Source organism: Diabrotica undecimpunctata, chromosome 5 (genome assembly GCF_040954645.1).
Source record: "Diabrotica undecimpunctata isolate CICGRU chromosome 5, icDiaUnde3, whole genome shotgun sequence".
Taxonomy (NCBI): Eukaryota; Metazoa; Arthropoda; class Insecta; order Coleoptera; family Chrysomelidae; genus Diabrotica; species Diabrotica undecimpunctata.
In genome coordinates, this window is record NC_092807.1 from 10,247,832 (window position 1) to 10,261,582 (window position 13,751).

At 37.3% G+C, this 13,751-nt stretch overlaps 1 protein-coding gene across 6 annotated transcripts in view; it reads right to left on the bottom strand.

The window, feature by feature from the left end:
* Positions 1-230: 230 nt before the first annotated feature.
* The window catches only part of ssh (Protein phosphatase Slingshot), a 444,779-nt gene continuing 431,258 nt past the window's right edge, over positions 231-13,751 (bottom strand). For all 6 annotated transcript variants that reach the window (XM_072531436.1, XM_072531435.1, XM_072531439.1 and 3 more), the window contains 3 exons: positions 8,747-9,032; positions 7,268-7,446; positions 231-4,270 (listed from right to left, as the gene is read on the bottom strand). In XM_072531436.1, the coding sequence (XP_072387537.1) occupies positions 1,741-4,270; positions 7,268-7,446; positions 8,747-9,032 (2,995 nt within the window). In that variant the 3' untranslated portion in view covers positions 231-1,740. The remainder of the gene's footprint in view (positions 4,271-7,267; positions 7,447-8,746; positions 9,033-13,751) is intronic.

Genomic DNA, 13,751 nt, shown 5'->3' on the forward strand with positions numbered 1-13,751 from the left:
TAAATATTTTGTAGAAATTACATCTGGAGCTTTGCTGTCGATTCAGTACGCATCAAATTCCGTATTCCCTTAAGTACCCCTAAAACACATATTTCCCTTCGTCGAAACGCCGATAAACCATCTTTATTGTCATAATTAATAAAACTCTTAAATAATTTTTACTGTAATACGAACACATTGCGTACATTTTTTTGGGAATTCAGTAAATAACAAGAATGAGCAGCCATGGAGCAAATTCATTTGTGTATATTTTTTTAAAATTACAATAGAAAAGTAAAAAGAAATAACACTGAAATGATTCAAAGATCAAATCGATAATAAAAAACCACGTTGTAATCTTATAAAGAAGAAACCTCTCAATAAGTGGACAGTGATTGAGCTAGAGCAATATTACCACAACAAATTCTTAAAACTAAACAAATAAACGGTGCTTAAGGCGCATGTCCAAGGCTAAAAACGTTCTCTTATTGGTGGATCGACTAGTTCATGTAGTTGGCACCAATTTGCAGGTCTGAGCAGGCCAAACGAGATTGCATTCATATTTCAGCGTAGTTAAGTTATTATATCAGTTTAGTATTATTTAATATTGCAACTCTGATTAGTTTTTTTTATGTATGTAAAGTTTGTGATTCATTATTAATAACACAAAAGCTAAAACTTGTCCTTAGTGGGCCTCCGTTTTATTTGAAATACATGTACCTTCATTTACAGTTTAGAATCTATTGTGTGAATACATTTTACATATACAGGCTGCAAAAAAATGTAAAAATCTTGTACCATCATTAGATAAGCTAAATTTGTGTCACTATCAGAATAGGAAAATCATTGTGTTGGAGAGAGAAGTTACTTTTAGGTAAGTAAGAGTGAGAACGATATATGTTGACGTCATAAGCCCCGTCCCAAGATAGCCGCCGCAAGTAATTCACCATTTTTAAATCTAAATTAATTTACAAATTATTTTTTTATCCTCTATTATTTGCTAGTGGGCGCCAGTAATTCGCTATTTTTTGAATCTAAATTAATTTTACATTTGACATAAAACGTGGGACATGATATGTGACAGAAAACGTGACATGTGACATAAAACGTGGGACCTTTGACATAATATGTCACATGTCATGTTTTATATCACATATTATGTCAAATTCCCACGTTTTATGTCATACGTCTCGTTTTATGACACAAGTCACGTATTACGTCAAATATAAATTAATTTTTAGATTTAAAAAATGGCGAATTACTGGCGACGACTAGCGGATAATAGTTGAACTACAAAAGTAATTTGTAAATTAATTAAGATTAAAATTTTTCTTATCTAAATCTTAATTTCTCTCTCCTACTTACCTAAAAGATACTTCTCCTTCTAACACATTGATTTCCCTATTCTGATAGTGACAAAAATGTAGCTTATCTACTATCATCAGCACAGTTACAGTTTTCAATAAGCATTAGTGTGTAATTTGGTAATACAGGCTAACATTAGTAATACTGTACTAAAACCATGTATTTTTTCAAATAATGTTTATATAGTATACTTGATTTACAGCCCAACAATTACAAATATATAAATTTATATTATTTAGAGCACACCTAATCAGAGGTTTTTTCTTACAAGTTCACTGTATCGGTTCCCAACTCAAATATTCATCATTGTATAATCCACATTCATCTCAAAACAGAAGGAAAGAACTAACAATAAGAATAAAAAGTGCAGTCACAGCCATATCTGTAATTTGAGCATTACATGGTATTGTAGAGTGTATTGTTGTGTCTGGGTTTGATGTTCAATCTGGCTAACGGATGGCTCTTCCCGTACTGCTGCTGCTTTTTCTTGGCGGCCGTTATAACCGTAGCGGCCACCATCAAGCCTGGGGACGCCGTCCTTACCACTGGTACGATTGGCGGGCGCTTGTCGTCGCTTTTGTCGACCACGGAACCGTTCCTGTTAAGATTGGAGATGAGAGGGACGATGCGAGGCGTTTTGTCCACAGATACTTCGATGCAGGAGTAACGACCGTTACGGTTCTGCGAGAAAGGTCTGGCGTTGGCAAATTTTTGTCTACGGTTTACCTGAACACCATCCACGTTGTTCTCGAAGATACCTATGAGGCTCTTGAGATTGATGTCGTCACTAGAGGAGTTCTTGTTTTCGGGCTTTTTGTCTTTTGCTACGTGAACGCTAAGAGGAGAAGACGGCAGACTACTGACTTTGTTCTTGCACAGATTTTCCGGGACGTCGATTTGATCGGTGTTTGTACTTGATTTGGCTTCGAATTCCTTCTTTAAATTCTTAACTTTACCCGAAGCATTGGCGCTATCTAGAAGATCGTCTTTCTTAGTTACGTTACTAAAGTCATGGGAGTTGTGCAGGTTTTCCAAGAAAGTTCTATGCTGTTTGACTGATGAACACTGTGCTGTACTTATAACCGAATTTGAGTTTTCTTTAGAAACATTTGAAGCCGACCGAGACAAAGATTCACCTTGTGCGATAAGTTCCATCGAGGAAGGCTCGGGCGCACTTCGGGACAATCTAGACCTAACAGCAGGCATTTTATGCTCATCCTTAGGAATGTCTATTTTGTCCGATATGGCACTAGATACAATAGAATCGTCAACCAGTATTTTGTTGAACGCTTCCGCCACGTCGACGTCCACATCATCCAGTAGAGTTTCGGAACTGGGTGTCTTGGCCAAAGAGAAGCAACTACTAGTCCGACTATCACCGCTGCTGCTGGGTTTCCTTGAGGAACTTTCCAGATATCTTTGTTTGGATCTCTTAACGGTACCAGTCTGCCACTGACCATGATCTTTGTCGAACGGAAAACCATTTTCGATCGAGTCCGAGTTGCTATGTGTTACCTTCTCCCCTTTTTCGTTTATGTAGTGGACCGGACCTCTGGGCTGCATATCGTAGGATCCCCAGGAACTGTTTCGACTCGGGAGAGTGCGCGTATCTCCCGAACCCCACGAACTGTGTCTGGATAGTTCAGACGCTTCATTTTGAAACCCCAGCGCCACCGCCGAATCGTAGGAACTCCAAGAACTTTGCCGAGAAGGGCTCTCCCGATGTATCTTATCGTCGTTAGAGAGCTCGGGAGAAGAGATCACGGGTACTGTAGACATTCGCAACTGCTTTTTCTCTTCGCGGTCAAAGACGCGATCGAGCTGATTTGAAAAAGGATCACTGATTTCCCTGTGCGATGTCTTTGCTTTGCTAGAGTCAGAAATTTTCACTAAACTATTACTACAACTAACGGGCACAGCACTTTCAGTTTTAACTACAGTGGAAGAAGTCCACACCGTTTGATTTTCACTTATTACACTAAAATTTGATTCATCACAGGTTTCGCTTGAATGTTCACAGCAAGACGTTTTGCTGTCCATCTCTTCACCGGGATCCCACGTTTCCGTTTTGACTTTGCTCTTCACCAGCTCTTCTCCTGAGTTTTGTTGCTCTGCTCTTTCGAACTGGCTCGCGAGATCCAGGACTAAATTTTTCTTTTCGTTTCTAAAGTTAGTATCAGGTAAGTGAACTATTTGGTTTGGAGAAACACTGTACGTTTCTCCATTATCACAAGGCATTAAGACATGTCTGGCAAGGGAGGATTTTGATTCGATTGCCTTCATGGATTCTTTTGATGCTGACTTTTGGCTAACATCTTCTAGCGATATAGAAAGAGGAGATTTAGCTGCTTCTACCATTTCTCTGGTCAAGATGTTGTCCGGGGACCAAGACTTTGGGCGGGATCCCATGTTCCTCAATTCTTGGCCGGACATTGTGCTTTCGATATTGTATGATTTTGAAAGAGGCTGAGCGACTGGTGCCGGTTCATTTCCTGCAACTTTTTCACTTTTTCCATTTGAACCGGGCGATTTGAGATTGGTTTCAGACTTTGATCTCTGTAGCTTCTCTCTGTTCTTCATGGCGTCCAAAATACCCTGGTAAGTTTCGAGCTGCAACAGAAAACTGGTGTTCGGTTTAATGCAGCTCCTCTTGTGCTTGACGTGTTTCAGTGCCGTGTCGAAGTCCCAATTATAAGCTTTCATAGCGTACGCTATGACAACTGATGCGGACCTACTGACGCCCATTTTACAGTGAACCAGCACTTTGGAGCCTTGATCTCTAACTTTTGTAATGTATTTGTAGGTATCATCCCAATGTTTCAGGAGGTCGGTTTTTTCGTCGTCGTATACTCGGACGTTAAGGTAGTCGAAGGTGCCAGGAAAGAAGTTGTCGATCTCCCTTGTTACATTTAAAATGTGTCCAACTCTGAAAAAAAAAAAAAAGAAGTAGGTCAATAATTGTCAAGAATTATATCAAACTTGGAAACATATTCAAATTTGATAAATTTTATATAAAGTCAGTGACAAAAATACAGGAATATATTATGAAATGTTCAATGTTTAACTATTGTAATAGGAAAGTGGAAAGAGGATCTTCCTTTATCATGTGTTTTATCCGTAATTTTAGAAAGTAATTTTTTAATGCCATTCGTCGTGTAAATGAGTGATTCGCGTTACAGGCAACGTGTTATGATTCAATTTTTAATAAAACCGGGCGAAGAACCCTCGGAAATTGTCTAAAAAGTGCAGGCGGTGTACGAAGCGGTCAAAGAGGGACGTGAATCGGTAGATGATGATTCTCGTTAAGAAGCTCGAATCTTGACTGTTTGCTCGTGTTTGGTCACATCTGACCGGCAGCTGAGTATACGTGCGTTGTCTATCGAGTTTAGCATTAATCACAGAAACCATTCGCAAGACGTTAAACAAGAATTTGAATATGTGAGAGATGGTGCCAAAACTTCTTGACCCATGAACAGAAACAGATGCAAAAATCATGCTGTGAGGATTTGTTGTTCCTCATTCAGAGAGAGGACAGTAACTGGATGAGTTAGATAATCACTGGAGATGATATTTTGAATGGATATTTGAGTATGACCCCGGAACCTATAAACAAAATCATCGAAAATGTTCAAGTGGCAACTGAAGGCAACATTAATCGATTGTTAGATATCTGCGTTATCATTAACCACTATATGTTCCTGTCAGCCAGACAATAGCTGGACAGTTCTATGTTGGTGTCCTAACTCAATAAGAATGGCTGGATCTTGCCCAACAACCAACTTCTTGCAATGTGCAAGAGTTTTTGAGACATAAAAGTATTCCAACATTTCAGAACCCACCATTTAGTCCCTTGTAACCTTTTCTTATTTCTCAAGATGAAGACGTACCTCAAGGGATCACATCATAGTAACGCAGAGAAAGTCTAGGAACGTTTGAATACTGTGCTGAACAGATTAACTTCGGAATTCATCGTTAATATGTTCCTGCCAGCCAGACAATGGTTGGGCAGTTCTACGTTGGCGTCCGAACGCACTAAGAATGGCTGGATCTTGCATCACAACCAAGCTCTTGCATTGTGCAAGAGTTTTTGGCGAAGAAAGATATTCCAACTGTATTCCAAGGTTTGAATACTGTGCAACAGATTAACTTCACAATTTATCGCTAATATGTTCTGTTCAGCCAGACAATGGCTGGACAGTTCTATCTTGGTGTCTGAACTCACTAAGAATGGCTGGATCTTGTCCCACAACCAAGCTCTTGCATTGTGCAAGAGTTTTTGGCGAAGAAAGGTATTCCAACATTGTAGAACCCACCCCATATCCCCCTGTTACCCTTTCTTATCTCTCAAAATGAAGATGTACCTCAAGGAATCACATCATAGTAACGCAGAGGAAGTCTAGGAACGTTTGAATACTGTGCTGAAGAGATTAACTTCGGAATATATCGCTAATATGCTCCTGCCAGTCAGACAATAACTGGGCAGTTCTATGTTGGCGTTAAAACTCACTAAGAATAGCTGGATCTTGCACCACAGCCAAGCTCTTGCATTGTGCAAGAGTTTTTGGCGAAGAAAGGTATTCCAACATTGCCGCACCCAACTCATATCCCCCTGTTACCTTTTCTTATTTCTCATGCCCCAAGGGATCACATCATAGTAACGCAGAGGAAGTCTAGGAAGATCGGAATGCGGTGCTGAACAGATTAACTTCGGAATTCATCGCTAATATATTCATGAGAGCCAGACAATGACTAGACGGTTCTATGTTGGCGTCCGAACTCACTAAGAATGGCTGGATCTTGCACCACAGCTAAGCTCTTGCATTGAGCAAGAGATTTTGGCGAAGCAACATATTGCAACATTGACGCATCCATCCTATTGCCCCTGTTACCTTTTCCTATTTCCCAAGACGAAGATGCACCTCAAGGGATCACATCACGGTGCCGTATAAGAAATCCAGGAAGCTTTGAGGCGGTGCTGAACAGATTAACTTCGGAACTGTAGCAAAGATAGTTCCAATCGTGGAAGCAACCCAACTTTTGTGAAGGTCGATAATAAAAGTTTGCTCGTAATTTATATGTTTGTGTTATTGACAAATTCCCGAATCCTAATTGCTACACCTGTATTATTCCGTTATTAAAAAATTCATCGTTGTTAAAAAGAACTATTTGAAACAAAAGCTAAGGAATGTGCACACTATTAATGAATATAAAATGAAGTATCTGGAGATAAGTGATAAATTAAAAGATTAGAGGCCCTTAAATGTTAGAAACAACAATGAAAGCACAGCATTGTTTAGAAAAAATACAAGATTTCGAATATCGAATTCCAAACAATTAAGAAAAGAATGCGAAAGGATGGAGTAAGTTGTGGGAAATCCATATCTAGATGGATAAAATTGTGATTATACTCAAGTGTGACGTTGATCACAGCGTTTTATTTATAGGTTGGGCGATGAACAAGAAAGACTAGAGATTGTTTTGAATATCTAGGTCCTGCTGTAATGGGGTGTTAATGTTCTTAATTATAATTTTCATTACAATTAATACTGGATTCATTCCATTTGAAAAATTTCAATATCTTTGATTAGATTGAATTTGGATGTGGATGCAAAATGGGTGTGAAGTGATAATTTCAGTGGTAGATTCACATTACTAACAGTATTAGTGTACAAAACTTCATTCAAAGCAGGAAAATCGCAGTGATCATGCCATTATTTGCAATTGTGATCTTAGTGCATAATGGAAATAACAATTAATGGATACTGGAAGTAAAGTTTGAAGTGTACATTAGTGACTATGCTCTACCAAGCAGTAAAAATAAGTAATTCCATGGCCTTTGTAAATTACGATGTTTTTCAATGGCTCTTTACTATGCAAATAGATGTGAAACTAAACAAAATATTGTATTTTCGAATTAACTTACCCATTCCTCTGTAATTCCTCGTAATTGGACGCATTCCATTCCGAACCGAGGTAGACGTGGTCGAAAATTTCCGTTGGAGCGTCCATCTGGCCAAGGATTATCAGCATCTCTTCGTCGATGAAAGATTTATACTCGCCCAAATCCATATCGAGCTCTTCCTCAAGCCGGGTCCGTATCGCCTAAAAATACCAAAAACTCTATCAGTATGATGTACTTACAGACAATGAGGGTGATTCTATCGTTATTATAGAAGTATTTTCTAAGAATACTGTATTTTTGGAACACAAATTTACAATGTGCTAAATAAAGAGTAGATCTGTTTAGGTTAGTTAGTTAAACAAGAAAAATAGTAAAATTGGAAAATCCTGTGGATCCAGATGAGATATATACAAAGATATTCAAATTAGTGGATAAAGAAAACATCTCTATGTTAACGAAACTATTTAATGCAATCTATAAATTGGATATAAGCGATCCAATATACAGACAATGTGAAAAGGACCTTAGTGTTTGAGAGGAAATATAAATTAGGGAAGCAATTTGAATATGACGCTATTTTTACGCTAGAACTGTACGTACCCAAACGTGAACTGTTAGGAATATTATTTCAGATACAGAATGATGCATCAGGTGGACAGCTAGGCATTACGATTTTGCAAAACACTCGGGAATGTAAAAAAAATGGTGCTGAAAATGCGAATTGTGTACAGAGACAAAAGTTCCAGTTCGAAAAAGACTGCAGTTATGAAGCAGTTACAACTAACATATCCACAACAGAACAATCCTCCTAGACGAGTCCCTATATCAAATCCTGACGGAAATAGACGGGGTACGGGAAAACGTGGATTGTATGGATGAGGACGATAGAAAAATTGATACGATAATCTAGCAACTGCTTGAACTCAACTAATAGAACTAAATGATGAAAATATCTCTTTTCAAGTTGTAACACCAATGATGATATTCTTTTGAAATTTAGGATTATAGAAGACTCTTTAAAATACAGCGAGTTGATTTCTAACATAAAAAAGAGAAACATTTCATACCGTAGCTATGTTATATTAAACAGTAAAGCGAATCTTTTAAATTATCGTAGGGAAAATTAAGGCAAGAGAGGACTGGGAAGACTCAAGCATTCGCTTTTTCTAGTTGCTTAAGATAGGTGTTACTCCGCTGAGATTGTTCGCAACAATGAAGATGCTACCATAAGAAGAAGAAAGTTAGTCGGAGCAGATAGGTGCGACTTGTGATTTTCTGGATTGGGTACATTCCATTGGAGGTTCTCCATTTTCACTTAATTATTTCTGGCCACAGTTTTTAAGCCTTTCAGCACTAGTGGTTGTTGGTACAGATATTGTATAATTTACTTCATTAGCGCGAGTGTTTTTCACATTTTTTACTTCTAACATCGTTACGTGTTACATTGGATACACAGTAGGCAATTGAGGTCTATATTTATAAAAAAAAAACGAGACATACCTTGCTAGTGACCTCATCCAAGTCCACCGTCATCATAATCTCCTTGAGGGTGGCCCTGATCACCTTCTCGGCCTGCTGCCTCTCGGTGGGCTTGGTCCTAACGGAATCCGGCGAGGGTGGTCTCTTAGACTCTAAGTTATCCATGGCGTGCCATTCGTTAAGACAGGAACGGTCAGACTCAATCCGGTTCTCATAATACTCCACCCAAGAATGGGTCAGTCCTCCTTGGAAGTAGTTCTGTTCGCGAGCCTTGGCGCTCACCTTGTGGAGAGTCTGCAGCGTTGACCTGTAAAAGAAAATTTTCAATCAGACAAGTAAAAAAAAAAATAAAAAATAAATAGTGAATATTTTTAAGGATTGAACACACTCTCTTCAAATAAATTTTCTGTATTTCTCTATGTCACAACTGGGACAGTATTTCACTGCTTTGTTTTCAAAATTGTTCTAAAAGTTTGCCCTTGTATGTACAGAGGCACAGTTTGTAGTATTGATTATGAAATTTTTTAGGTGTAAACCTACGATAACTTTCTTTAGTGATAGCAGATTTGATTATGATTTGATGACAAAAAGAAATGGCGATTGGGGTATGGTAAAAGCTAAATATAATGTGTTTCGTAAATCCTCGCATAAGTGAGTAAATAAGATTTGATTATATCTTAAATGTTGAATGAACGCTGTACTCCCGCAGTCAACTTGCTATCGACTAAGTGAGCGTTCATAACAAGGCGCCGACCCTCGATCGGACCATAAGTTGGTATTATATTATCATCGCCACGTAAAATAAATGCATTATTTTAAATGCGAGCGTTCACTGTCAGTGCTATGCTCTAGGCGAGGATACCATGCGATGATCTCCGTAATGAACGCACCCTATGAGTGGCTATCATCAAGTCCTCGTAGACACTTCGTCTCAGGACCAGCAACTTCATGTGGAGTCATACGTCGCCATGTTATCATATCCACTGATAACTTAAAATATAATACCAAATAATGTAATCTAAATTGTAACATTTTTTTAACTTTTAACGGGTTTTTACCCAGATATTTAGTGGCTTAAAACACGTACACCTAGACACTGATGACGGAACATGGATTCCGAAAACGTTTTGTCTTCATGACATAGCTCATTTGGGTTTTTTAGTTTATATACCTTTTATAAAGGATTTTAACATAAATGTTTTGTGATACATGGTATACAGCCAGCTATTGGACCTTAGTTTCCTTGTGGATTTTAAAAGGAGAAAGTTAGAATATCTCGGACACATAATGAGAAACGGCACTAAATACAGATTACTGAAAATAATCCTTTAAGGTAAAGTATTCGGAAAGCGACGAATTTGGGAGAAGAATATCATGGTTAAAAACCTTAGGAAATGGTTCTCCACAACAATAACTAATCTATTTAAAGCATCAGTTAATAAAATAGTTATAGCCAGAATGATCGCCAATATTCGAAACGAAAAGGCAGAAGCAGAAGAATAGTCTCTCGTCTATTAATTAACAACATATCAATTAATACAGTCTACATTAATTACATTGGGCACCAACTTCCATTGTACATGATTTTTGAATTAAACAAAGCATAAAGAACTAGCTCTAAAAAATTCCTAATGGCTATTAAAAAACCAATAATGTTGTAATATATATAATTTTAGATAGTGTTAAAAATAATCCTTGGCCCACACTCTTAAAAATGATAATTGAACTATTCAACTTAAATTAATGACACTATGAAATTCAGATTTATTATATTCGAAATGCACATTTTAAGGAAGGTCAGCCTTGATCAGAATTTTAACAGTTCGTAAAGCATAATTTAATTTTATATATTAACTAATAGGGAAAATATTTTGTGGACAAGGTTAATCCATACCTATTACGGATAGGTCCTGCAGATTAACGAGATTTTTCTGTAAAATAGTTTCAGTAGATCTCTACAAGCCTACCAACATTTTTCATTTTTAATAGAAACCACGTCTGTTCTATTATTGTATAGTGTACTAAATGAAATGAAGACAGTGCAGACGGTATAAATATGTAAAAGGATAAATAATTGTATATTTTAAATTATAATGAAGGAATCTGTATATCTCTTACATTTGTTGACTATCTACAATATAGTGTTTTCCACATAAAAGATATAATATTTAAAATTCTTAACATAAACAGGGAATAGAATCGCAAGAAGATATTTAAAGCTACGAAAAATTTAGACGATTGTTATTCAGAAAACAGAAAAAGTAGTGATCACCGAAATGATAATTAAACTTTTAATTGACTTTGATAATTAACAGATATGAATGAGATTTTTTCTTGAGAAGTGCGTGAGAAACACTGATGAATAACGTACAAACCCTAGGAAAAAAATACATTGGATAGCAATCGATCAAAATTGAATTAAGATGAACTATATTCACACATGGATTTCACCAGATGAAACCACAAACAATCAAATCGACCATGTGCTGATAGACAAAAGGGCAGCCAGTAGTAAGTCAGATGTGGGAATACGACGAGAAGCATGCTGTGGATCGGACCATATTTTACTCCAAACCAAATTTAGATGCAGAGTTAACAAAGAAAGAAACGAAAGACAACAAAGAACAAACAAACTAGACTTGGAAAAACTGAAGATTCAGGAATGTAAAGAGAAGTTCAAAAAATAAATTGCAAATAAGTTAAGGACGCTAGAACTGCACTCCATAGAGGGCAAATGGAATAATATCAAAACAGCAATACTGACAGCGGCAGCGTCCACCCTGGGGAACAAGAAGAAGGCGAGAAGAGGAGCACGGTTCGATGACGAGTGCAGACAAGCAATAGAGGAAAGAAATGAAGCACACAAAATGTATACAACAAGAAAAACACGGGAAAGACGGACGAGGCTAAAGCAGGGAGATGGGCTGGCCCCAACTTTGTTTAACCTGGCACTGAAGTATGGGGTTAGGCAAATGCAAACTAGAGAAAACCTACTGACCAACCGAACGGTTCAACTGGCCGCTTATGCCGATGATATTAATATTATGAGTAGAATATCAACAGGAGCACAGGAAACTTACGCGAGTTAATAACGTAAACAAAATTTCTAGGTTTGGAAATTAACACAGAAAAAAAAACAAAAATAATGATACAGACGAGAACAAATATACTCCCATAAAACATTATACATGAAGATGATATTAAAACGGTTGGAAAGTTTACATACCTGGGAGTAGAAATATATCCTGACAGATCAGAAGATGGAGAAATACGGAAGAGAATAACGCAGGCAAACAGAGCTTATTTTGTCCTCTCCCATATATTTCGGTCTAAAAATGTCCAGCAAAATACAAAGATAAGAATCTATAAAACCTTAATTCGACCAATAGCATGCTATGGCAGTTAAGCATGGGTTCTGAAAGAAACGTCCAAAAGCAAACTCGACACATTCGAAAGGAAAGAACTGAGGAGAATACTAGGACCTGTGAGGGAAAACGGAATCTTCAGAAGTCGTTACAACAACGAGCTTTACCAACTTTATTGCAATGGGTCGGACATGTGATAAGAATGGGAGAGGATAGGCTACCAAAAAGAGCACTGAATGCTAGAATGCAGGGAAAGAGACCGGTTGGAAAGCCAAGAATGCGCTGGGAAGACACAGTAAACAGCAAAGAACAAGCCCTTTTAGGAGTCCGTGTATGGAGATCAGCCACAGACAAGCAAGGGTGGAGGCAAAAATAAAGGAGGCCAAGGCTCAATCTGGGCTGTAGTGCCGTAGAAGAAGAAGAATATTCACATAAACCTAAGCCCACAGTGGAAGAACTCCATGGTAAATATTAAACTGGTTTTAGATTGTGCAGAAAACCCATAGACCTGATCCTTGTGCTACATAAAAAGAATAAGAATTCAATATTGATAATTTCCACCCCTTTGTAGAATTAAATTAACATACTCGCCTAAGTCGTCAAGGCGTTTTGTCAAGCTATAAAATAAGGGAAGGAATGTAGAAATATTTTTCATAATTTAACACAAATGATGGCATCATCATTCGTCAAAGTTAAAGAACCCTGTCTTCCAATTACTGTAGAATATATAAACTTCACAATGAACGATGAAAAAACTGAATTAATGACATTGATCCCTAACAGAACTTTTCTATCAGTTCTCTAATTTTAATAAAGTCATCCTCAACTCAATACTCGATACTTAATACCACTTCACCACTTCTGAAGGCAATACATCTGATTCCGCATTCATCGCACACCAAGACAGTTCTATCGTCGATCATATCATTTGTACCGCAAATATTATTGGTATTCGACGATGAATGTTTCATAATCTTGATATAATAGATACAGGCGAGAATATCGTAAAATCAATTGAAATCTCTGTCAAGACTATATAACTCAAAATCTCTCCGAGTTAGGCCACATCTCAACTATCGAACCGAGTTTTTCCCCTCTAATCTCTAAAATAAGAAATATGATTGATATTCGACGATGAATGTTTCAAAGCGCTCCTAACTCTGCTATATAAGTACAGGCGAAAATATCAGACAGATTCAATTGGAATCTCTTTAAAGACTACATCTCACAAAACCTCCCCGAACCTTAAACATCTCAACCATCGAACCAATTTTGTTCCTTTTAATCACGGAAATAGTCAATGCGTCTCAAATTTTGCTATTTTTCTGTTCTTGGATAATAGCAACAAAATCATGATTCCCAGAAAAAGATAAAACCCAAATTAAAGATAGACTTCATCAACCTTCATCTTTCTGCATAAACTCTATATCAATAAAGCAGCAAAATCATTAACCTTAAATTGTTTTTTTTTTCTTCCCCTTATTTTCACCAACTGATAGTAGTTAAGATTGTAAATAGTAATCCATCTTTTTCGTTTGCTTTTTTATCAGATAATGATCGATTTGCAACTGATAGGGAGTATTCCCGGCTTAAGAATATATTATATGCAGAAAGTAATTTTGTTACCGCCGCTGTTAAAAATGGTCTGCTGAAGGTGAAAA